Source organism: Ptiloglossa arizonensis, chromosome 8, assembly GCF_051014685.1.
Source record: "Ptiloglossa arizonensis isolate GNS036 chromosome 8, iyPtiAriz1_principal, whole genome shotgun sequence".
Lineage (NCBI taxonomy): Eukaryota > Metazoa > Arthropoda > Insecta > Hymenoptera > Colletidae > Ptiloglossa > Ptiloglossa arizonensis.
In genome coordinates, this window is record NC_135055.1 from 20,065,781 (window position 1) to 20,092,686 (window position 26,906).

General features: G+C 48.0%; 1 protein-coding gene across 3 annotated transcripts; it reads right to left on the bottom strand.

Moving 5' to 3' along the window:
* Window positions 1–4,993: 4,993 nt before the first annotated feature.
* On the bottom strand, window positions 4,994–26,422 carry Ndg (Nidogen). Of its 3 annotated transcripts, XM_076318139.1 has the most exons (21): window positions 26,118–26,422; window positions 15,385–15,663; window positions 14,662–14,867; window positions 14,501–14,592; window positions 13,835–13,981; window positions 13,006–13,239; window positions 12,126–12,651; window positions 11,664–11,830; window positions 11,397–11,525; window positions 11,233–11,325; window positions 10,206–10,388; window positions 9,242–9,379; window positions 8,642–8,767; window positions 8,372–8,494; window positions 7,863–8,206; window positions 6,976–7,312; window positions 6,469–6,697; window positions 6,216–6,391; window positions 5,966–6,074; window positions 5,509–5,627; window positions 4,994–5,381 (listed from the first exon to the last, which is right to left on the bottom strand). In XM_076318139.1, exons 1-21 carry the CDS (start codon window positions 26,331–26,333, stop codon window positions 5,254–5,256), a joined length of 4,101 nt encoding a protein of 1,366 aa, XP_076174254.1. In that variant the 5' UTR covers window positions 26,334–26,422; the 3' UTR covers window positions 4,994–5,253. The 3 variants fall into 3 exon arrangements, with proteins under 3 accessions (XP_076174254.1, XP_076174255.1, XP_076174257.1); XM_076318140.1 differs by lacking the exon at window positions 9,242–9,379 and having other exon boundaries at window positions 26,118–26,401; XM_076318142.1 differs by lacking the exons at window positions 8,372–8,494; window positions 8,642–8,767; window positions 9,242–9,379.
* Window positions 26,423–26,906: the final 484 nt, after the last annotated feature.

Genomic DNA, 26,906 nt, shown 5'->3' on the forward strand with positions numbered 1-26,906 from the left:
CATTTTTAAAAATTTTTCCCCGAATTTCAGACTTTGGTGTCAGGAGACAAGTGTTAGGAAATGACGTCATTTTCCAAAAATTTCGCAAGTTGAAACTTGCATATCTCCTCTTTTGAGTTCGTATTCAGGATCAGGTGGAGGGAATGGAAGCAATGTATGGGAAGAAGAACAACTCATATTATATTTAATGTATTTATTGAAATGCATTCCACTGACATTCATATTCTTAAATATGACTAAAGTATTAAGTTCTTTGTAGGCGTTACAACAATGTTTTGTATAAAAGGTATTCAATTGTTTCTTACATACTATCTATTCTAAATTCGCAGCCAATTAGCTCGGTACTACCCGCGACGAATAATTATTGTTCATCGCGAGTAATACCGATTACCAGGTCTCACCACGTGGAGGTTGCTGCGAGTGGAGACCCGGAGAGAGATAGATGGAATCAAAGTTCCATCGATCTCCCTCGACACGCAGCACAAACGAAATTACTAAACCATGGAGATGGAAGGAATCAAAGTTCCTTCGATCTTCTGGTTTAGTTCTGCCGAGCAATTACATTATGGTAAAATGAGGCAAAATTGGGGGATACGCGACGCGAACCGTGGAGTTGCTCCTACTAGCTCGGTCCCGTTTCCCCTCAGTGGGCCCGATTCTCAAGGAAATGCGCGACGCCGTCCACTCCGAGGAGTGCCCCGTTTCTCCCAACTCCGCAGCCAGGAGCCACGCAGAGCGTGGACCTGACTCACGGAGGATGACGAAGAGAGGGTCTTATGGAACAAGGGCTTCCGCAGGGACCGGTGTGAACACCTGCCCCTGTGTTCGCAGCATGTTCTCTCTCAAAGCGGACGCACCAGAAGAGACGGCGATCGACCGTTCGGACCACCTCCACGGCCGGTCACTTGCTTATGCAACAAGCAGAGGTGGCCGGACTGAGAAACGAGCAAGCGAGCAAAAATAAGCTAAAGATTGGATAATTGCTCGGCAGATCACAGATATTCGTACATGGTGGCCTTAAAACTAACTTAGTCTATACTTGGAATTAACAGTCCCGCGGAGGATGCAATACATCAGTCCTCTTCGTTCTTCGTTTTTCGATACATCTATCTAAAGGAGCTGAATAGAATAAAGGAAAAAATAGAAATGAAGTTGGTCAGTGATTACATACAGTCGTGCAGTAACAAAGAAAATAAACGAAGCAGTGACAAAAAAATAAACATGAGAAAACAAGTACAAATTAAAATCAGAGAATGAAGAAAATAAATCAAACAAAGAAAAAATTAAAAAAAAAAGGAAGGATTGAAAGAGTGGTCGCCAGTACTGACCACCGCCTACCGACGGTCAGTACCGGTTACCAAGAGGGGGCCCTCCCCCTTCCAGGTACCCTAAATGAAGTCGTCCGTCCGCCTCGGAGGCTCCCGGGAGAATGAAAATTCCGTTAACCGGGGGCTCCTTATATACCCACCACAAGGTCACTTACCATTACTTCGATTGTCTTTGTTCGATCTAACCGAATATTTCAACAAATTCATGGCTTTTAAGTCATTATTTATACCAGGACATTGTTAATAATTGTATAAACTATAGTCCTACAACGGTTGTTAATAAGTACGATAAATAAATATCCAGATATTGAAAAATCTGCGAAGGCGAACGGTTTCGGTGAATTTTTGTTCATCCACGCGATTGTTATTAACATTTACGCATGTTCGCAATATTAATCGAACAATGTGCATCTTATTTGTGCATTAGAAATGATTATTTAACTTATAGAAATTGATTTTGATCATGATTCGAAGTAAAAACGTGTTTCGTAAAGTTTTACAGCATGAAAAGTAATAATTATCTATTTGGTACATTAATTTAACATTTGTTTAATTCTTATAATTTACACAATACGCGTAGAAGTTGTATTCTTACTTAAAAGCGCCGAAATTCAATTAATCGTGTTTCTAGATAGAAAAATCATGGCGATGAATACTTGTGAGTCGATAATCGATATGTGTAGCCTTGACAATTTCGGTTGAACCTAAATGAAAACTTTCATCGCGAACAAAGAATACTTCAACGAAATGATATTTTAAGCCATTATTTATAGTAGGACATTGTTAACAATTGTTTAAACTATGGTCCTATGACGGTTGTCAATAAGTACGATAAATAAACATCAAGATATTGCGAAATTTACGAAGAGGAACGGTTTCGGTGAATTTTTGTTCATCCACGCGATTGTGATTAACTTTTACGCATATTCTAAACATTTATGTTACAATATGCATCTCATTTATGTATTATAAATAATTAATTAGCCTTCAGAAATTAATTTGATATGAAGATATGGCGAAATTTACGTAGAGGAACGGTTTCGGTGAATTTTTGTTTATCCACGCGATTGTTATTAACATTTACGCATGTTTCGAACATTTATGTTAGAATATGTATCTCATTTATGCATTATAAATAATTAATTAGCCTTCAGAAATTAATTTTGATCGAGATTCGAAGTAAAATCATGTTTCTTAAAGTTTTAAAGCATGGAAAGTATTAATTGTCTATTAGATATATTATTTAATTCTCGTAATGTACACAATACGCGTAGAAGTTGTTCTTTTTACTTGAAACAGTCGAAATTCAATGAATTACTTTTCTAGATAGAAAAGTCATCGTGAATAACATTTGTGAGTCGATAATCGATACGTGTAACCACTTCACCAATAATTGAATGACGTCATTTCAAAAAATCCACAGAATAAGCATACCTTCTCGAGTACCATGTACTCCTGATACCAAAGTCTCGAAATTGACGACAAATGTTTGCTAAAGTATATTTCCATTGCTACTCTTATTTACTTTTTATTGATATTCGTATACACATTTCGCTTTTGTTAATAACAAGTTGCTTGGTCAATTGTGTGTCTAATGACAGTACATAGAAATTCCTATAAATCTATTATGACTATGTGTTCGTCTGTCGTAAAACTATCTCTAAAACTTATTACTCGTCACAAAATATGGAAAGTATCGGTCACCGTGTCAAGGTCAATTACTCGATACGTTTACCCTACGTGGCAGACGTTCAGATTTCAAGAAATGGTCGTTCAAACCCTCGATTAAAAGCGACGGACGCATGTCGAAAAATCCAGTTTAAATAACAGCCTGGCCAAAGAGAGAAGTATCGCTAAGTTTGCGTCGAAATTCATCGGAACAATATCCGTCGTTTGCCGATATTGGCTTCCATGGCGTGTTTGTCTTCCAAATAACTTCTTCGGTCGTCTTGTGTGCTTCTTCGTCGTATAGTCATAGAGTTTTATAAGGCAGGCCAGTGATATTAAAGCGGGGCCCGTTTTATCTCGTATCGGCTCGAGTCAATCGATTCGAGTTAAAAACTCGTACAACTTCCAGGAAGTAAACTTCCGTCGTAGCACTGCGAACGGAGCAACGTTCGTTATCTTACAATATTTACATACTCGGAAGCAGGGTTGAACGTCGATGTTAAAAACTAACGAAGCAAGAGGACAAGGCGAATAATTAGAAAGACAAAACGTACAATAACAACGCGTGAGGTAGATTTCTGAGGTTAAGGTCTCTAATTAATACGCAATCGTATAAATGATTAAAGAAAACAGAAAGTTCCAATATACCCATACATTCGACGAACGCTTCTTAAGACGCGATGCAATTTCCACGACCAGCACTGTACTGACAATAACAACGGATCCTCGATAAAGAATCGAAGCTTTAATTTCAAATAAATCCTTCCGATCTAATTTTCCGAAAGGACGAAAATTTATCAGTCGTACGACAAAAGGGGAAGAAATTTGATTATCCCCTCCCTGTTCCCCGAATCTTAACCGGACCTTCGAAGAGTCCTCGGAGACACATTGGCCGAAAGAGCTCCTTGTTCCCGAACCTCAGGTTCGACGTCCTTGGTCGGTTTCTCGACTGGTCGTCTTATCTCGCTTCCCTTCCGTGTCCTTCGACTGCATCGTCGAGCTGCGGCGACCGGTCTGATTTTGCGGTCAGCCAATTAAACGTTCAAAGGGATCGCGCGGAAGGGGAGATTCAATTGTCTTCGCTGGGATTGTCCTCACCGATGAACTCCTCGCGACTACGATGCGGATGGCATTTTCCAACCCCTTGTATCACCCCACCGCCCTTCACCTTCTTCCGAATTCACCCCCCATCTTTCTATCCGCTTCCGGTTCTTCCTTCCTTCGACCGCCATCGTGAAAAAGATAATTGATCGTAGGCGAGGGGAAATTGTATTTTTATACCGCGCGCGCTCTTCTTATTAGGCTTCCGAGTAGTTGCTTATTAACGTAATACCATCTAGGAGGGAAAATGAAACGGGGGCGGTTGTTGCGGCGATAATGAACGCGGTAATTGGCCACCCTTTCCAGCCCGAGTTTCGCATTATTACGTCGGAAGTTTATTTATTCGCGGGAACAAAGAACTCCCGTTGCTCGAAAGCCGAACCCGATGCCTCTCCCGCCTCCAACCTCGTTCGTTATCGCCACCTATTCGCGACAATTTTCCGCTGCCGTGTCACCGATCAAACGTTGCTTAAACGTTGCTAAATCGCTCGTGACATTACGCTCCGCGTCTCTTCCTCTTCTTCTTCTTCTTCTTCATCGCGCTTCCGCTGTTCTCTGCTCGCTCGGGTACGTAGTTCCCACGTGGAGCGTAGATGACACCACCTCGCGCGCTCGAGAACCATCGTGCTCGATCGGTACACGTTGGAAAGTGTAAACTAGTTCGCGTTCTCGATAAAAGGAACAGATGTCGCTGGGGCGATTGTCGTCCTTTCCCTCGTTAAATGAAACATTTCGTACGTTCGTCGAATAATCATTCTATGGGGCGCGAGAAACATATGTATCGTAAACGATTTCTCGAGGGATCGAATCTGAACTCACAGAGAACATTACCGTGTCTTCTAAACGCAGAGGTTGCACACGCCGGAAGCAGACAACGAGGGTGAAGATTGTTCGGGTCGTTTCTTAGATTTTTATTAAATAACGCGCCATTCGGCCGCAGCCACCGTACAGCCAGCTTCGCGCTGCGGTCGGTTACATTAGATACAAAAAGTGTGTTACTCGAAAACATCGACGACGAAGAACTAATCGTACCATGAATAATATTATAATTTACACGCGATCCAACGGATGACCGCCGGATCGTATTCCTCTCCGCTGCTCGAAGCGGATCCTCGCGTGGTCCTCGCTCCTCGATCTCGACGACGAAAAGCGTCGTTTAATGAGAATCGGTGCAAGGTCCCGACGCGTCGTCCGCGCACACGCAAGTCCTGCCACCTTGACCGTCCGGCAGACACAATTGGTCCTTGTTGCACCTTCCGTTCTCGTATTGACAGACATTGGTCACTGTGAACGAACAATCGACGATCGAATCATCGGTCACGCGGTCTCCAACCGCCATTTTCGACACTTCGAAGGGGTCACGAGCACGTAATTTTACGGAAGGGGAACGAACACGTAAAATTTGATTTACCTCTTGGACATGACTCAGGAACGACGACTATTCCGTATAATTTACCGCTTCCGCCCGGTGGTATCGATATGGCCGGCTTCCTGTCTCCGGTGCTCTTCATCGCGACCTCGATTTTGTGTCTGCGGGCCGATGAATAACGAGTTGAAAATATCTACCCCGTTTCCGCGTTTCGTTCGATCCCGGTGACCACCCCGTTAATTGTACCGTGCGTTCCATCGAGGTTTGCAAACATCGGGCAACGAACGTGGCCAACGAGAACGAACGTACACAGGGTGGACCACCGTTTAACTCGACCAATGCGATTCTGTTCGCAAGTGGTGGACGAATAAAAATTACGATCTTGAAAAAATTCTTCTCGAAGATCGTTAGCAATCGTCCACGATAAAGAGAAACGTCCATTCGTCCATCACTCGCGAAACGAATCAACGCGATTTTTATCGATCAATCGACCACTCACGTTTTCCAATCGGTCCAATAGTAATTCTGCTGCGAGATCGCCAAGCCGAACGGATAAGTGAGGGCGTTGGTGACCACGTTAATTTCCCTGCTATCGATCTCCATGCAATCTGCAACGATTAGGAAGAGTCAAAAAAAAAGAAAATATGTATATATATATATAGACGTACGGGCGGAGGATTATCGAATTACGCGGGCGAGGGGTGGAGGCGTCTATTAGCCGAGAAATTTCATGGGAGGTTCGTATTTACTTATCGTGAACGTCCCGGCGTCCGCCCAGCACAGCTCATTCGTCGCCCAATCGATACTTAATGAATTCGGTAGCTTCACGTAATCCCCTTGAAGGAAGGTTGCGCGACCTGTCCCGTCCTCGTTGGCCCACTCCAATTTCGGGGAGGCGCGGTTCCAATCCGACCAGAATATCTTCCTGAAAAAATTACCGTACCCCCGTTTCGAATTTCGTCCATTTTTAATTTCCCAATGGAACGTTCCTCGAAAACTTACCCCCTGTACGGGTGAACCGCTATCCCTCTAGGATTTACCAGACCGTCCGAAACGAGGACCTTGCGTTTCTTCGTCTCGAGGTTGGCCACCTCCACCGTCATCTTCCCGGAATCGGTCCAGAAAATATTTCTGGATACCCAGTCGATGGTTAGTCCCTCGGGGCTGCTCACTTTCGTCAGGAACGTCTCCGCCATCGATCCGTTGTAACTTAACACGGTTATCTGATTACCTGCGCAAGTAAATTTTGTAATCACTGTAATTTATAATAAATATACATATCCATAGACCACGCACGAGTACAATAGTTATTTGGGGTTCGTACGAGGATGAATCGCTCAAAGATCTCTTCTCAAGTGATTCGAAGAGAGAAAAACAACAATTTCCTCTAAACTACCGCCACCGATTTATCCACAGCTACTTTCGATGATGCTACCAGAGGGGGATGAAAATTCATCTTTTCACCCACAACGTTTGTCCAAGTTTTTAAAACTCGATGGAATTACCTACCGGTGATGTCGCTCGAGTAGGCCTTCCCGTTCAGACAATCGATGTCGATCGCGATCGCCATTTGTTTGTACGCGATGTAGATCGGGCTACCCGGTGCCTCTTGCGTCGGCGCGAACGGTATCCTGAGCGTGGCCATTCCTTGGTTCACCAGGAGGAAGTTCGACTCGTGTCTCGGCTGTGGTTTGCAATCGGCCCCGTCCCCGATGTAACCCTCGTTGCATACGCAAGCGAACTGGTTCTCCCCGGCCGTCACGCAGGTTGCATCCGGTGAGCACAGGGTCGAGTCGTGTTTGCACGACGATTGGGGCAAACACGTGAACCCGTCACCGTAAAAACCCTGAAAATTCCACGGTGTCACGCTCGTACGGAGACCTTCTTCTTGTCAACGACAATCGAGAACTTAGCCGTAAACCGAGAGACAATGTCTGACCACTGTCCGTTTCCACTGTCGCGAAGCTAGGCTGTGGCTGTACAGGGAACGTCCTTTTCCACTTTCTACTTCGCGATTGCATATTGTTCAATAATCACGTCTCTGAACAAAGCATCGAAATAAACACCGAGACAATTATTCTACTATTCTACTCCTCTTTAACACTCGATTCACCAACCAGCCAAACTGACTGGTTCCAACTGTTTTCGTAATGAAATTTACCTCAAATTCCCTAGCATGTGTTCTTGAAAGACTTTACGACTCTCTCTATTCTACCATTGGTATTTTTCGAGATACGTACAAGGTACGCCTTAATATTCAGAAATCTGTTCTTAGTTTTATCTTCAACTTCGAACGTTTGCTCAGGGGGTTCGACAGGGGTACGGGACATTGACAAGTTTCTTTTCTTTTCGTGGCAATCGACTAAATCAACCTCCTCTAAATTCGACGAACGTACCGGTTGACAGATGCATCCAAAGTTCGCGGTCGTTTGGTTGTACCCGCAGACCGCGTTCCATCCGCAGTTGTTCAGCACGTTGCACCCGATGTGGTCCTCGACGCACTGATGGACCCCGTCTCCGTTGTAGCCCTCGATGCAGACGCAGTTGTAACCCCAACCCCCGGAGGAGACGCACCGTGCGTTCACGTGACACTGCGACGGATTCGTCGAGCAATCGGACACCACGCAGCGACCGTCCACCATGCTGTATTCGGGATTGCAGACGCACTCGTAACGGGAACTGGTCGGATTGTACGCGCACCTCTCGTTCTCCAGGCAATCGTTGTTACTGCTGCACTCGTCTACGGGTCCAGAAATCGTACGTTACGAAACGATCGTCGTCGATACTCTGACGCTAATATCGATCACTACGATGGAACATTCGAGAAAGTTTCGACGAACGAGGTATAAAATTGAGAGAAAAGGAGAAAAGAAATAGAAAAAAAAAATGCATAGCGTGACATGACCGATAGGCTTGCAAGTGGTTCCGTGTCCCTTGAATCCTGGATTGCAGACGCACTTGGCCACAGGCTCCTCGTACTGGCAGGACGCGTTCGGGTCGCAGATGTCCACGTCCAAACAGGACACCTCTGTGCCAGAACAACGGAACCGTGTTTCATTGTTAATGTTCAATCGAACGTACCTTCGTGGATAGTAATATCCAGGCGAGCGAGCACGGTAAGCGAAAACGCTCGCGGAACGGTGGGATATAAGCGTGTATCGCGGTACCTACGTACCTGTTCTCGTGCACTCTATACCGTCACCCTCGTAACCGGAGTTGCAGATGCACTCGTAGTCGGCGGTATTCGTCACGTAGATACACTGGGCGTAGGGATGACACCTGTTCATCACGTTGCACGATACTGGACACAAGCGTGCGCAATTATGATAACACCGCTTGGACGCCGGGCCGGGCCGCGTCGCGTTTCAACAAATTCTTTTCTTTTTCTTTGTTTTTTTTCTTTTTCTTTTTTTTCTCGCGTCTCGCGTCAATTTGCGACCGATCATTGGGAGAGGAGCGCGTCTTCCGTTGGATAGACGTAAGTTGCGTTCACGAAACGCGTCGACTGTCCCCGTTATTCGAACGCGGGAACCGTCCACATCGGTTCGCGAGAATCTCGATCTTTGAGAATCGGATCGGGAACGCGGCGAGCACGATGACTTCGGGACAGTCGATGCGTCGGGCGAGCGAATTGAATCGCGCGCGGCGGGGGAGAAATCGAATACGAGTGTTGCGAAACTTAATTAAAGTGTGCGCGAAGCCGTGACGCTCGTGCCGCGATTAAATTTGTTAATTGGGCGAATTAGCGGGAAGCGAAAGCGGCGGTGTGTCGTACAGTCAACTCCTGATGGACCCATGGTTTCGTGGTTGTATCCAGGCCGAGGCACGCAAATCTCCTCCGTGCGGTCGTAATCGTATCCCCAGGGACACACGCAGTCGTCTTCGAGGCATTCCGGGAGCGGTCGTGCCGATACTAGAACGCACGATGCAAACCGTTTCGGTCGCAAGCGGTTAGCGAGAACGTCCGTAACGATGCTCGGTTCGCCTATCGCGACTCCATGCTCATCACGAGATACTCGAATCGTATTCTACGTGCGATTAGTCGTCATGCGGACGCGTCGATCCTTTGAAAACCAACGAAGGATTACCAACCACCGAGTGCTTTCTCCAAAGTTTCGTAAAGGAATCGAGAAAACTTATTTCCGAGGAGAGAGAAACAAATCGAAATCGAGATACCAACGAAAATACAGCTTACGATTTCGCAACGCACTCGAGGGCCGTGGAACGATTATTCTCAAAGAAGGAAAATTACTTTCGAAAGTACACTAACGTCGTTCCGAAAGTTTTAATCCTTCCCTTCCCCCGCGAAGTAATTAATAATTTTACAAAATACCAGGGGCATCGGAGCACGACCGAGTCGGCTACGCTTTGACGAACGAAATTGCAAACTTCGGGATAGTTCGAATGGATCGAGTCCACGGCCGGTTGTCTCAAAAATACGGGAAGTTCGGCGTTCTCAAAGGATCGAAGATTCGATTAAACGGGACAGAAGGGGGGGAAATAATTGGCTAGCTTCTGCAAAACTTCCAGTTTCGTGATCAAAAATTCTCGTGCAGGTCGATGGCTCTTTACTGTTTTCCCAAGTGAATGGCAAGAGTAACGAACTAGAGGGGGTGGTGAGGGACGGTTTCTGGCAAAACGTGAACCAATTCGAAACGAATTCGAAACGAAACCTCGGCACGATTAAATTGGTCGTTCGTGGTACGAGTGATTCTCGGGGTTACCTTCTCGATACTTACAGTCCCGAGCGTAGTCGTCGATTTTGTGTTTCTCCTCCTCTTTCTGGCGCACGCATTCGTCGTTCTGATATTCCCAACCGTCCGGGCACCAGCACATCGCCTCCAAGCACTGCGGTTGCGGCGGTGGTTCGTCCGTTGTGGTCACGGTCACGTCCGGTTCCCGGGTGCACGTGTAACCATCGCCTGGAAACGATCGCGATCATTGGAACGGAAGCTGATTACGAAAACACACGTGAAACGGATCGGTGGGAGGGTAGGGAGTCGGCGGATCCGCGAAACCTCGAAACGTTGGTTTTCCTGCGAGATTCTCGGTGAATCCCCCTCCCGACGACCACCATAGCCACCACCACCGCCATTGTAATTCAATTCGAACGCGGGGCGTGTACGCGAATTGCTTCCACGGAGTACCTTTCCAACTTCCCGCTATCGAACGAAGACCCGACGCGGCACCGTGAAACTTGTTACTTATAAAGTTCGCGACCCCGGGCGATATTAACTGCTAGGCTCCTAGGAAGAGTTTAATTGTTTCTGGCTGGTTAAACCGTCGATCGAAACGACCGGTTTTCAGTCAACAAGGTGTTCAGAGATTGCTTTCTAACGTACCACGGTGGTTTGGGTACGTGGGTCGATCGCGGGTCAATTCCTTGCCAGACTATTATTTCGCGGGGATCTCGATGTCGAGTGCAATTATTTCTTACCACGGGATCGTAGATTTTCATCGTTCAGGGCGACCGATACGTACGGAGTAACCATTGTGGATGTAATAAATTTTGTACGGGTGATAGACGTGAGAACGGGGGATGGATTTCTTTTGAACGAGAGGTGCATTATTTATATCGAAGAATATGGAAAAAAGTTGGTCCCCCTATATTTTTACAAGACCCAAAGTGTGTCACGATGGTTGATACATATTTTTCTATCGTGAAGTGGTTCGTTAACGATAATTCCCTTTTGCGAGTTACCAAAGTAGGGATTTAAAAAAATAAACGCAATTACACGCGAGGTGATAATCATCGAGCAACCTTACCGACGAAACCTTGCGCGCAGACGCAGACGTGCTTGTCCTCGACGACACTGCAGACGCCATTGGGCGAGCAATTATCCTCGGTATCGCAGGAACCTGCGAAAAATACTCCTTGGGTAATTTTCGTTCGAGAAACGATTACCGATAAAATTCGTCAATTTCCTCACCCCGTTGCACGGGGTAGCAACCCCTCTCCGTCTCCTCGAAACCTGGCATACAGATACATCTTGGCTCGCCCTCGATCATCGCGCACTGTTGGTAATCGCTGCAACGCGTATCCTCGCACGAGGGCAGTCCTACATTGCCAACAGAGAATGAACACATTTATCGGCAAAACAGAGCGATTGTCGATCGTTATCGACCGAGTCGACGTTGGTTACCAAGGTATGGTAACTTCGTCGATGGTGTTTGTCGAGCTTCTTCGACGAACTTACTATCGCAGACGCGACCGTCACCGGAGAAACCCGATCTGCACTGACAGGTGTGACTGCCCTCCTGGTTGATGCACTGCGCGTCAGGTGAGCACATATGGTTGCCAGCGGTGCACTCGTTCACGTCCACGCAGATCGCGCTGCCGTCTTCTTCGTATAAATATTGATATCTGCGCGACAGTTGTAGAGCGATTAGAGTGTGACGATCGAACGAAGCTCCAGTCTCTGAACGATTGAACTCTATGAGAAACTGTACCGCGCGAGGTATAGATATTGTACAATTATTTACATCGACATCGTTACAAAAGTAACTTTGATAGATCACTATCGAAATTAATGATGATACTCAATACGATACTGAACAAAGAGTTGCTCCGTTCGAAACTATCCATTAGGATACACCTATCCTTCCAGTTGCCCGATAGATGAAAAGTATTAAAGTTTTTCAATACTCGAGAACCTTACCCAGGATTGCAAACGCATTTGAAGTCGTCGCCGTCTACGACGCAACTGCTGTGATCGGTGCATGTCTCTCTCCCCTGAATGCAAGGATCCTCCTCCTCCAGAGGCGCAACTTTCGTGTTGACTGCGAAACGTATGATCCCTTCGGTGGCCTCGTAAGTCGTTACGCCTCTGAAGTACTTGAGCCGCGTTGTGTCGTCCTCCGGATCGACCGTCAGATATGGACACTCCTGATAGGTGAACGTCTGGTCCAGGACGAAGTTCAGAAGCCGTTCACCGGAAGCCTCGTTCAGCTTGCAGGTCCTCTCGCTCCGAGCTCGTATCACGCCGGGTTGGGCTCTGGTGTAAAGTTCATCGAAGTCCCCGTAATCGACCCTGGTGTCCCTCGCCAACACGGGTAGTGTACCCTCTATCTCCGCCTCCATCTTCAGCTGCCCGAAGATGTCCAAACCGAGGTACTGGCTTCGTATGATCACTTTTTCTTCCCTCGCGGGGAACGTCAGCTCCGCCGTGTGGTTGAACAGACCCCCTGGACGAATCGTTGATGAAATTATTGCAACTGACCGTGTTACGCGAGTTGTCTTTGAACGGGTGATTATTCGAGTACTCCTATCGAGCTATTGGCAAAGGACAACGTCAAGGCTTAAAAACAATTTCTTCCCAAGATCCAAAGTGTTCTATAGGGACTTTGAATCTTGGAGTAACATTGAGTAACAAGATCTGAACCATTGTGTAGGATTTTGGATCTTGGAAGAAAATTGTTCAGCTGGTAAACGATCTAGAAGATTCAACTCTGTCCTCCCTGGCTTTGTTATAGAGTTTCGAATTGCGAGCTCGTACGCCGGAGAAGAGGATTTATTAATTACAAACGAATAACTAGTACCTGTCAGCTCGTATCCGTTCTTCGTTTCGCCGATAGGTTTCGCGAACATCCAGCCGATCACGCCTCCCAGATTACCCAACAGCTGGAAACTGGCACCGATTTCATCGAGCACCCTGGACAGAGCCGTATAAGTCCTTCCGTCTTTCGTTTGCACGTAACACTGAAGGTCCCGCGACGGGAACTCGACCTCGTTGATCTTTCCCGAAATGCGTCCAATCACTCGAAGAGGCACGTCTGCGCATATTTTACAATCCGTCGAAACTTTTCAATTGAAAGTTACCCACAGAAGACGTTTCCAATCGAGGGACAAGAACGTTGTAAATATATACGTCGAGTGAACATCCTCGAGCAAATATGGCTAAAGAAAGGTTCACTATGGCCTACTGTTCGGATACACGAAACGACCTTTGGGTCAAAAATGATCCCAACTGGTATTTTTAACTAAAAGACGCTACGATATTCGGATATTCGTGAGACGTACAAACGATCTAAATTCCGAAGTATCGAAACGGACTGCTTTCGTCCAGAGATTACCCTGTTTACGAGGAGCTCGTAACATTTATACGGATCCACGTCGTCCGTGCGAGGGAGACTCGTGCCTTTGGTCTTTTACGAGGTCATCGAAGGAGCAGACGGCTACTTCTCGTCGTCTATGAATAGATCGGAGAACGCGCGTCTATTTCGCGACGCGAGTCTCGAACGGGGGTTACAGTCGCTCCGAGCACCGAGAGATCCCTTGCAAGGATTTCTGTGTCCGATCATGGACGAACACGAATAAATCCTCGGGTAATTAAAAAAAGTTACGTCTTTCGGGTGTCTCGTTTCTTACCGTTCGGTTGACAGGATTTGCCGTTCCCGAAGAATCCTTGCTTGCAGTCGCAACAGAAACCGACCTCGAAGTCCACGCACGTTGCTTTGCTGTGGCAAGTCGTTGCCCCGGTTCTGCAGCTGGCCGCTTGTTTCGTCAGGTTTACGTCTGGGCAATAAAGAATCGTCCGAGCGTAATTATTCCGAAATAGTCCGGGTTCAGAGAGAGAGAGGATCGAGAATCTCGCGAGTCGATGGAACCGATCGACGCGAATTCGCGTTCACGTACCGACTTTACAACCATACGATATTTTTCCCTGGAATATTTTTTTTTTTTTTTTTTTTTGCGGTAGAATTTGTTTCGCGTCGAAACACGCCCGCACCGAAATTTGTTCAGGCTGGAACAGTTTAGCGGTGTAATCTTTTTTTTTAACGCTACGATTTTTCGCTCGAATTTCTCTACCTTTGAACCTCGATACGCGTTGGAATTTTTATACCCTGCAATTTTTTCCCGTTTAATTTCGTTCGCTCTAGAATTCTTGGAATACTTTCAGCTACAATTACGCTAGACTTTTCACGCTGGAATTTCATTACCGCTCTATCTGTGTTCAGAGTCGTGGTCGAGACGAGAGGATGGAGCACGACGCGAATTCGATGTCGATCGATTGCGTTTTCACCAACGACTCACCTTCGACGTTATCCGGCACTCTGATGTCCTGTTCGTCGGAGATCCGACCCACTTGAAACACCCAGTCCCCTGGATTGTTCACGTTCGACCACCTGGAAAGGAAATCGTTCTTACGACGTGTAGCGGGAACGATCGGAGACGATATCCTTGCCACGACTCACTTGTCGACGTTCTGAATCTGATCCGTCCCGGAACCCTTCAAGGTGTACATTCTTCCCTCGCTCATAAATCCTGCCTGCGCCTTGGCGTCCGGGAGACCGCTGGGGTGCGATTCACCTTGGATCCACTGGATCCCGTTATTCGGGTAGATCATCTCCGCGTAGGAATGCGTGCCGTTCGAAGAGATCGCCACTTGGTACGTATTCACCTGCGAGAACCAGCGTCATCAAGAATCCCGGTAACAGCTCAGTGATTGATCGACTTTTCGATGGAAAAGTTACCGATAGAATAAATCACGATGCATCGTACTAAAGAGTACGCTTTCAATCGCATTGCACTTTTTCTTTGGATACCTTGCACTTTGTCGCTTTGAATTCTAACGGTTCACAAAATGGAGAATGTTATCATACCATAGCACGCATTTAGAGTACCATTGGATAATAAACTCGGTCGCGGTTTCCTCTGCTACGAATCTAAAAAACGAAAGAGACTTTTTCCCTTTTTTTTCTTTAATTTATTCTCAACCCTCTGGAGGTATCCTCTGTTTCGTGGACTGTTAAATTGGAATCGACTTCGTTTTTTTTTCTTTTTTAATTTCTATAGACGTATTATCGGAACGAGTAATTTTCTTTCCGAGAATGATCGTAGATACGGGAGATCTAAAGAAGACGTTCGCGAATCGAGTTTCTCGAGAGCGGCAAATGGATAAAGTTCGTTCCGCTTACTTTGTCGTGTCCCTCGCTGTAGTAGCCGACGTCGAGCCAGGTGGCCAGGAACACGTGCGCCGGGACGAAGTCAGCAGCGTCCTTGAACGCTCGACGAACCATTCCTCCGGCTCTCGCAACTATCTCCGGTGAATCGGTTTCGACGTAATAGACCCCTCCGGATTTTCTGGTGTCCACGTGGGTGTAAAGCGGCGCGATCGCCGGATCGTCCAGCGGGAACGGGATATTGAAGAACCTCTGCATCGCTCGCGCGAAAGAGAGGACTCCGTTTCCGTTTACCTGCAACCGAGACACGGATAACCGTTTCAGAAATACGAAAAGAAGGGTTTCGAAAGATTCCTCGTCGATCGAACAGAATAGAAAGATTTAATCGCGAAAGAAACGAAAGTATCATCCTTAGGAATTCTTTCATCGTTGTTCAACTTAGGCAGCATTGGCGCGCGAGCGGATCAGTGCTTGCTTGGCTTCTGGACTATCTCTAACGAGTGTAATTTATTTCGAGCGCGCGGGAAGTAGTTATTTTTTGAATCAGAATTCTTTAGAGGATCCCAGGTTTCTGGAGTTCAAGTTCCTAGGTCTAAAGTTCCTGGAGTTCAAGTTCTTAGACCTTAAAGTTCCTGGAGTTCAAGTTTCTGGACCTAAAGTTTCCGAACCCTAAGTACTTGGACCTAAAGTTCGTGTACCTAAAGTTCCTATATCTGAAGTTCCTGTACCTAAAGTTCGTGTACCTAAAGTTCGTGTACCTAAAGTTCCTATGCCTAAAGTTCCTGTACCTAAAGTTCCTAGGTCTAAAGTTCCTGGAGTTCAAGTTCTTAGACCTTAAAGTTCCTGGAGTTCAAGTTCCTGGACCTAATGTTCCCGAACCCCAAGTACTTGGACCTAAAGTTCGTGTACCTAAAGTTCCTATATCTAAAGTTCCTGTACCTAAAGTTCGTGTACGTAAAGTTCGTGTACCTAACGTTCCTATGCCTAAAGTTCCTGTACCTAAAGTTCCTGTACCTAAAGTTCCTGTACCTAAAGTTCCTGTACCTAAAATTCCTGTACCTAAAGTTTCTGTATCTAAAGTTCCCGGACCTCAAGTTCCTTAACCCCAAGTACTTAGACCTCAAGTTCCTAGACCTCAATTTCCAAACTTCAAATTCTTAAACCTCAAGTTCCTGGACCTCGAGTACCTGAACCTAAGAAAAATGCTAAGAGAAAGTTTCTCCGCTCGCGATAACGACACGCGAGTATACAATTTAATTCTCGTTTCCGTTCCGTGATATTTCCCGCGCAAAGAAAGCGGGAGATTCTTTGAAGCAAATTCGATCGTTCCGTTGAGCAGCGAAAGGGGTTCGCTGGAGAGACTCGCGTCTGTCGGCGCGGCGCGCAGCGGCTCGGCGCGTTGGCGTCGTTTCGTCAATTGGCTAAACCGAAAGGCGCGCGCGTTGCTCCACATTCGCCGCGGGAGCAGCAGCTGTCCCTCTCGGCCAGGGGAAGTGTTCCTCGTCATTAACGGGACGAAATTAAAACACCGTGGAAAGACTATTTTCGCTCGACGCGAATGTTCACCGTCTGGAGCGTTCCCGATTCCGTCGCGGCGCGTATTTTCGGCCTCGACGGAGATCGAAAACGGAAATTGAAGTCGCGCTAACGAACCATCTCGAGCTTTCGCTCCGGGGCCTCCACGGTTCGCTCGGATATTATACAAAGGGTTCCTCGATGGCTCGTTTGTACCATCGATCGAGACACTGGAACTCGTCGAGTGGTTCGTGAACGTCCAACTGTCCGAAAACGGTTTTCAAAGATTGCTTAACGAGCGATTCGGGACATCGATCGATAGAATATCCGAAGCTCTCGTGAATCTCGTCTACTCGAATATTAAATTTTGAACAATCGGGGAACGAGCAACGCAAAATGCACATTTAAATACTTCGAACTCGATCGTATCGCAAAATTTGCAAAAACCTACACGCTCGTTGTTACATCGCGCTTCGTCGCGGTGGTAGATACATACAAATAATCCACCGAGAGTTTCATCGAGCGGAAGCGCGCCCGAGTGCGCGAGCACTCTACTCGGAGACCCTCCGGAGCGGAATCCCGCGCGAAAGAAAGTTACACCACGTTTTTCGACCTACCTTTTACCCTCGATGTTTACAAAATCGTTCCGCGCTATCCTCATTCGCCTCGAGATACAAAATGCGAGCACATCTACGCGCGAGAGTTCACGCGATCGAGAAAAGGTGAACGAAGAAAAAAATCGATACAATATCGTTCCAGGTTTCTCGTCCACCGTTACCGAATTTTCACGTCGGGAAAACTTCACCCTCTTTGCAAAATCGGCCCGCTCGATCTTTTTCATTCCGCGACGCGCGTCTCGTCGACGCGAGCGCTCGAGTGCGCGACTACGCTCGCGAGGAAGACGGAAGCTGCGTTCCCGCGCGTCCAGATGACAACGATGCCCGCTAACTGGGGAAGTTTAACGCGACAACCGAATTCCGGTCCCGTTTCGGTCGTTCTCACGTCCCGGTTCTGGACATTAATAGGTGCACGCGCCGCACGGAACTTCGGTCGAACGGTTCGACGCTCGTATTGTTTTCACACGGCGTTAATATCGTGGGGCGCCGCGACGGATTCAACACCCAGCCCGCGTATCGTTTAACGAGCGACCCGGTCACGCGAATTGACACGAATTAGACCGCCGGAGCAACGATCCAACGACGTTGTTGACCCTACGTCGGATTCGTCGCGACGCGTTTCGGGCGTGGACGTTGCCGCGTAACTCACTTGCGTTCATTTAATAAAAGAGAAAAAAAAAGAAAAGAGAAATCGACGAGACGATGGATCTTACTTCCTCGAGAACAATTATACGCGCGTCTGCTTTGTCCCGTGAGCAACGATACTATCGAGAAACGATTCCCACGTACGTGGTTCGGTACAAAGGAGAGTGGAAAAATTATTCGCCCGAGATATTCTCGATACGCGAGACATTCCACCGCGCGGAGATGGAACGGACACCTTGTACCACCGCGAGAATCATCTTCGACTCTGTTCCCTACCACTCCGCTTCTCTCTTATTTTCATTTTTCATCTTTCTATGCGCGAGTCTGTCCCAGTTCGGTGGACAAAGAAAGTCCTCCCGGGGGAAAGAATGGTACCCTCCGGATAACCGATGAAAAGTGGACCCGATCCGCGATCGCTTCGCAGAGATTGCTATACGTTATAACGCGGATACTTCTACGAAACGGTGACACGAACGATACACTTTCGAAACGATACCTGTTGATCTGCTTTAAAAATGAAACAATGTTTCACCAATGCTGGTAAATTTTTTTTGAACCTATCGTACACCCACGTCTCGCAATCGAGAAACCCTCTTCTCTTCCACTTCCCTTAAACTATCGATTCTGAGTTCAAAGATGCGAGAATACCAAAAAAAAGAAAAATCCGCGTAATTCAGACCCAGGAAGAAAAGGAAGGAAATTTAAAATCTCGGTAAATTTCTCTCATCGTTTGGACGACTTGGCGTAAAAAAAAGGGTACAAGACCGATCTACGGTTCGCTTTAATCGTCCGCTCGTGATCGATCGCGGGTCGATCGACGCTCTCCGGCGTTGCAGGACCAATTTCGCGTCCCCGGAGCGAAAAAAAGGAACCAGAGAATCCCTTCCCTCGTAATTATTCCGATCGACCGAGCCCGATTTTCGCGCTGCTTTCAATTGCCGGGACGATCGAGGGCAATCGGGCGTGTGGATCGCCGGTCGATCTCGAGGATCTCCGCGAGGGATAATTGGTCGACGTGGTCCGCGATCGTCGTCGCTAATCGATGGTGGTACGCTCGAAGAGTGGTCGTCGTACGGCCACGTTCCCTCGTCGAGCGTTTTCACACTCTCGCGCGTTTTACCGAGAGACAGCGAGCGCGTTCGTGCACCGCCTATCTCCTCGCTGGGGCTATCGCAGGGGTCGTAGGTCGCGGCTGAGCCGATGACACACACGCACACACGTAATCCACGGTAATCGGACAGCCGCGGAGAAAACGGTGAAAATAGATAGGAGAGACTCGTCCGGAGGCGATGCGCGGAAACACGGCCCCGCTCGCCGATTCTTCTTCCTGATCTCGACGATTGCGCCCACGGCGAACAAACCGATCCTAGCAACCGCGAGGAATCCTCTCAGCGGTGTCTACGTCGCGTTCGAGACAACGATTACTAGTTTTTTTTCGAAGGACCGTGTTGCTCGGATTCGAGATATCGGGATAACGCGATTATCATTTCGGACGAAATAAAATCGCGGATCAACACGACCGCGCGAGCCGCTCCGTAAATAAAATCCGTGGATCGTCGGTTAATTCCTACGGTTATTAATACGTGAAAATATCACGGTTTTTGTACTACACGTTCGGAGAAATCGGATTCATCGATAACGAATTTTCCGTTCGACATCGCGGATGGCGGGGAGAGGGTGTCGGGGAAAAATTTTTAAACGAATTTCGAGAGACCGGTGAAACGCTCGCGGATCGATCGCTGGGTTCACGTAGAATTTAAACGAAAAATAAACCGTTGTTGCTAGAAGGGAGAGATCGCTGTATTTTATCGTCGCGGTAACCGTACGTAAATGAACACGTTAATTGGAAAATCATTTCGCGCTCTTTCGTCTCGATTATTCGTCTCGGTCGTAAACTAAGAAGAGTTCAAGAGGATCTCCAGCGCGAAGAAAACTACGTCCGAGATTACGTACGCGATCCGGTAACGTTAATGTCGCGCGAATCAAAGAAATCCGAGTGACCCTCGCCGCGATTCAGCGCGTTAAGTCTTCCTGCAAGCTTCAGTTACGGATAATGGTTACGTCCGAAAGGCAAAAAAAAAAAAAAATAGTTATCTCGGAGAGCCGAGAGGGGCAATTATCGCGATTCCCCGCGAAAGGGATCGCTGACGGTGAATTCTCGCGCGGCGTGGAGCCGTACGACGAGTGTACGATCCATGATCGCCAAACGATTCGAGATCTTCGAGGAAGAGGTTTAACCAGGTCACCCTCGTGTTCTCCAAAAGAATCGTCGTCGACGAAGGAAGAATTCCGGTCCGAAAACCCATGGTGTCCTTCGCGAGCGTTTCGATCACCCGAGGGCGAACAACAACGGTTTCCCGCGCGACTGCGTTCAATAGCAACTTCGTGCTCGTTTAAACTCGAAAACTCGATCGTTTCACGGGACACTTTACAGAGATAACGAGATTCGAGCCCAGCCCCTCTCCGCGGCGATGCTCGCTCGCGTTCATTGAATTCTCCTCGCGGCGCGTCGTCGCGACGTCGAGTCGCGTCCCGAGAAGCGTCGAGGGGCAACGAAAAGAGAGACGGGACAAAGAGGAGGCAAAAAAAAAAAAGAAAAAAAAAAGAAAAAGAAGCAAGTCGGGTCTCAGCACGCGCTAACGCAATCGTGTAATCGGCCCCAATCATTTTGATGACTGCGAATCGTCGACGATAACCGACGGAATGGAGATGATTGTCGTGTAGGCAGAGCTTCCAAGTAGACCGTCGCGGATATACATCGCCGACGTATATCTGTGTCAATCGGGTTCGTCGCGGAATCGGCGCGTAGCTTTGCATTGCAAACATCCTCGTTTCTTTTTCGACTCGCGCGTTTCAACGAAGCGGCACAGCGACAGCTCGCAATTCCGTCGCGCGAGGAAATTTTTGCGCCGGGAGGGCTCGCGTGGTCCGCGAATACGCGTGGGCCGTCTCGCGAGCGCGGATTACTTGGCCCGTACGGTCGATCGCCCGATTAATCTTTCGTAATTGATCGTAAGTTGCTCGATAACCGGGACACCGGGAACGAATTGTTTCAATGGAACGATTACTTCGTCCACGAAACGTTCCCGGGGATTTTAATACGATTTAAACTCGCGGGAAATGGAGGAAACGCTCAACTTTCGCGATACACTCGATACTTTTTCCAAATTTTCGCGAGATATGAATACCTACCGATTGAACAAACATACAAGAGGTAATCGTAATTATCCACGAATTCAGCTTGAAATTTAGTCGGGATATTCGAACTAGAATACGGAGCACAAAATAGAAAATTTTTAGGTGCGAATGAATTTCGTTTCGATACGTAGTTTTCGTATCTCGGAACACGAAGATCCCTCGCGAGCGTTATTAACCGCGGTTCAAGTACGTGTAATTATTATTGTACAGAGATTATTAAAGAAGAGAAGTTCTTCGCCCACCTCGAGACCGCAGCGTTCAAGAGTAATCTGTATTCGGAACGCGCTCGGAAGAGTTCGTTATTGGGAATGCTCGCTGGAACAAGGGCAGGGTTAATCGAATTAACGGAGAATTTTCCAGCCCGATAATTGTTCTCCGTCGACGATCTGGAAGCCAGTCGCGAGCGGAATTTCGCAACCTCCTCCCACAAATCGTCCTGTTGACTAATGTGGGAAAGCGTCAAGGCTAATTGCCAGCGTTTACACGGTAAATCGCCCCGTTGCGTTAACGTCCATCTTGATGCACGCTCCGTATCCATCGTTGTTTCCGATACGGACGATGGTATCGTCGCGGAGGAAACGGAGCCTCAACAGGTACCTCCCGTGGTTTCCGCGAATCGCGATGGAAATCTATTTTTTTCCGCGAAGAAAATAATTGATCAATTTCGGTGGGAATTGAACGTAGAAGAAGGTTCGACGAGTAGGTCGCTTCTTGCGATTTTCGACCCGATAAATTACCCTGGAAAAAATTCCGAATCGAGAGCTCTGGAACCAATCGTTTTACACGATTACGAACATTTTCAAACTCGCGCTACCATTTTCTTACAATTTTACGCGCGTAATTTAAAATATTACTCTACGAACTAACCGAGTACTCTCTATCTTTAGAAAAAGTTTCGCCGTCTCGAACATCCGTGCTGCAAAATATTACGTTCCAAGTTGGAAACGGAAATTTCCCTTCCCACTGGGCGAAACAACGAAAGGGAAATATTCGTATTCGTCGAATTCACCACAGTTCGAGAAACGCGGTAATGGTTACGTACATCGGTAATATCAAAGAGGTTGCTCCTGTAATATTTCCCTGTCTCCGGTTCCCACCGAAATTAGTCAATTATTTTTGTCAGCGCGAACGAATTCCGTGGCGGTTCGCCGGCTCTCACGTTTATCCGGTTAATTAGCGGGAACGCGCATTGTCGTTTGGAAATTTTCACGGGACTTGTCTGGCTCGATTTATCGCGCGGTCCTCGCGGTTTGCGTAACGGGGAGCTCGTTAAATGTTTATCCGAGTCGAGTGCTGGAACGCATCTTTCAACAGAGTGAAACCGAGCCGGGTAAGTTCGCCGCGGGGATCTCGATCTATCGCGACGAGATCTCGACGAACGAAGATCCACGTCTGGCGTTATCGCGTGGATCGAGACGTTAACGAGCCCCCGCGTGATTATTCGTCATCGATCCCCTCCAGAACCGTCTGGAGTTCGCGCGCGACCTCGATGTCGAGACGCGTCATCGATTACGAGCCGATGATTCGGCACGCCGATTGAATTATCGAGCGAGCGCGATGAATGAAGCGCGCAATCGCCTGGGAACACGTGCTACGGGACTATCGCGCGACGATTTACGCACGTCACTCGTACGCGCGGAGGTTTATTGGACGTTTAATTTATCGGAAGATCTCGTGGATCCTCGCGTGGATATCGATCGAGCCCGAGAGCGAATCTCTCCCGAGCATCGAACGCGCACGGATCGTTTCCGAGCATCGAAATCACCGAGACTTCCTACTCGGCAATGTTCCACGGTCGTTACGCTCCTGAACGGCAAAACGCTAAAATTACCAATGATTTAGACGACAGGATCATCGTCGAAGTTGACACGCTAACCGTGGAAACGAGCCACGGGATCGACCAACACCGGCCACGAGAGACAAGATATTTAATTCCGACGCAGTTGACGACGAACTAACTACGAATGAAGCATTTTTTTTTTTCTTCTTTTTCACAAAACGGGAGATGACTCAAAAGTTAAACAGCGCGGAAAGTAGCGTTAAATAGCCAAGAATGACACAATTACCGAGGTTAAAAATCATCCAAGCATTCCGCGAGTCTAAAGTCCGTTGGGATATTTCGAGTTGGAAAAGGAAACGCGATCGCCTCTTCGTTCGAAAGACGGACGCGTTTTGCGAACGTAGAACGTGAAACGGAGCTGTAAATGTTGTTTACGCGAATCGATCCGTCTCGTTATTCGGCTCGCGCGCCAAAGCGGACGCGTTCACCGCGGTATTAATATTTCACCGATTATTTTCCATTTCAACGTGGAAAATTCATTACGTACACCGGCCAGCGTGAGTGATTCTTTTTTTTTCAAACAAATACGAAATATCTCGCGGAATATTAATGCATCGGTGAACGCACCTTCGGCTTTTTACGCGCGGATTTATCCGAAAGGAGAGAAAGAGCTCACAGTTTCGTTTCGAAAAAAAGTACACTTCGTTGAAGTGTGCAGGTGCATCGTTGCACTCGGGGAAGAAGCGAGAAGGGTGGAAGACCCTCTGTCGATTCGCACGATCCGTTCCATGGTGGATCGCATCCCCGAAAGCGAATTTCCCACGATAAACGAATCACGTTGATCGCGTTAACCACTCGCATTCGATTAAAGTAATTACCCGACGAACCGTTCCTCGGAAGTCGCGGGTATAAATTGGCTGGTCGTTCGTCGCGCGTTTTCCGCGAGCGATTTTTCAATTTTTCTCTCCTTTTTCTCCCGCTCTTTCCGCGCGATGAAAACACGACGCTCGTCTCGCATGAGATCACGCACCTTGGCTCGCTCGGATCAATTAGAACGAAGATTCCCCCGGATACGCGGTTGCAATCAACGTTCATTCACGCTGCTCGGCACGTCGGCGAATCGTTTCGTGGAAAGAGTGAGATCACCGCGTCCTGGCCCCAGGACTGCTCTAATCTGAGACGTGTTTGCGCGGCCCGTGACTCAACACTTTTCGCGGTTAATCCTTATCTCGGTCCCCACTCCCCTCGAGGTTTTCCCGGTTTCCCGAAAATCTTCGTGACTTGGCCCAGATAAACCGCGAGGAAATCTTATCTCTCGGGCCTTTTCCCGAAGGTCTCGAGCGTTTCGGTAATTCGTAACCGTGATCCCCACCCAATTAATGGTAAACTACGTACAGCACGCGAGACGAACGAGAGAAGAAAATAAACGAGAATCATTTTTCGATCGTTAATTTTACCTACGTTCGAGATAAGTTTCATTATTAAAGAGGTGAATTTTCCTTTCTACGTTCGAAACACTAGATTTTGACTATCAAGTAGAAATCTTTCCAAACTGCAAGCGTCCGTTAACCAGAATTGACCATCGAGAAGAAATTCTTTCGAAAGCGTACTCGACGTTTGCTCCGCGTATCGAGACACCTCGGATTCAAGTCGCTACGTAGGAGAAACGTTTTCGAAGTCTCTTCATCCGCGTTACAGTCGCGAGTTCCCATCGAAATGCAAACAACTAAGAATACGATAGCAGCGAACGTGCAAAGCGACTAGGTTGTTCGTCGAAACGAGCAACGAGACCGCGATTGTAAATCCATGGAACACTTACGAAGCACGTTGATCGTTCCGAGTATCTCGGACCCCCGTGGCGCACATTTTTCCGAGTCGGTAGAGCCGGCCCCCGGCCGCCCCCGCCAACCCCCGTTACCAAAGAATACTCCGCGTCGGTTGGCTCGGTGCCCGGTGCTCTTTCACCGAGAACTTTCCGCGAATCTTATCGTCGCGACGAGCATCGTCCGCGCGCGTAACGACGACGTTCGCGCGCGTGACTCGGAGAGCTCGTGCGACGACCCAAGCGCAATTAAGCGATTGCGCGTCGGCTGAGGCCGTTTGACCGTCATCGCGGACAATGAATTCGTGTCATGCCAGAAGATGACGGCAGATTAGACCACGAGCCGAATTAAGGGGATGACCGAATCTCTCTGTCCCCCCATTCCGCTAAGTTTTCCACAGCTCCGCGCTGATTCGCATCAACGAAGGAATCACCGTGGCCCTTGCGGGAACGTGGCGCCGCGACGCGTTCCGATCGAGTTCGACGCGCACCCTCGTGCCCCTCTGTCCCGTCGTCTTAATTTAAAACGTTAAATAAACCATCTCCAGTGCCCCTACCAGCCCGAACTCCGTTCCACGCGTGTAAACAGCGGCACGCGTTCGCGCTCGCGCGTTGTTTACACGGTTTCGCGCGCGCGAGCCTTTTGACGGTCGGTGTCGGTCCTCGGTCGCGGTTTCGCTCGTGTATTTTTGTGAGCGACCGAAATTAAACACGCCGCTCGATGGAGAAATTCCTGACGGCCGGGCGGACAAAAATAACAAATAATTTTTCGGGACGAAATCGCGCGGCTTTCCAATCGTTGGTTTAAAATAGACGCGCGGTCCGCGATATTATTAATACGCGTTACCGAACACGATTCGCGATAGAATTCGTAACTACGGGCGGGGGACACTTTGGGCAAAAATTTACGCGCGACCCACATTCGTCGGGAACATTCTACGGAGAAAATCCGGTTGAATTTTCGGCGAATAACAGACTGTCACTAATCGTGTCTTTGGTAAAGAGGAATCGAGTATCGTTTCTCTAGGGTCTCCCGTGCCCTGTGTTACCAGCTTATACCTGGTACCTGATACTTCTCGATCTTCGACTTGCAAACGTCGAAACCTCGCAGATAAGGTTCACGTAAATCGCGCGCGTTGAGCTGGTGGCTCGCGGGGAGCTTTTTACTCACGTATATTGCGTTGTAGATTTTGTCGTAGAAAGCGATTGGCGTCTTCAGTTTGATCTCCGCGGATAGGAGCAATCCGTTGGTGTCGGTTTCCAGCATCGAGGTGCCCGGAATCGCGTACGGGTACATGTCTGTCTTGGCCAGCGCCGCGACGCAGGCCGCGAGGAGGGCCACGACGGCCGCAAGCCGCAAGACGCTGAAACGCGCGCGACGAGTCATTCTCTCGGACTGGCTTCGCGCTACTGTCGATCGGCGCGGCCACGAGCCGTCGTCTTGCCGCCCCCTAATCGCCTTTGCCCGCTCTTCTTTCGAACCCACGAAACGGTCCGTCCTCTCTGCTCTCTCCCGTTGCCGCCCGATAATTTCACGCCGCGACTCCGTGCCCATAATCCCCCCCACCTCGCCCCGACTATTATCGCTCGCTACGCGGAGGGCACGCGCGGCTACGCCGATACCGTACCTCGCTTAACGATCGGAAATCGACACCGAGGGTCGGTGGAGAATTTTTTTTCACGAGACAACTACAACCGGAGGGTAAATTCCGATCGAGAACGCGCCAGATTCGACGCGACTCTGATACGAAACTTTCTTCATTTTCTTAATGCACTTGATCGGATAGATGCAATTTCAGTGGAGGGTTCGGAACGAGACGGAATCGGCGATCGAAACTTCGAAACGTCGGGTCGATGGAAGACGAACGGTAGAGTTCTTGGGAGACTTTGAAGTAAAGTTACTCGTCGGTGTACAAAAGTTCGTATGGAATCTTTTTTATATTTTTCATCGTAACTTCGA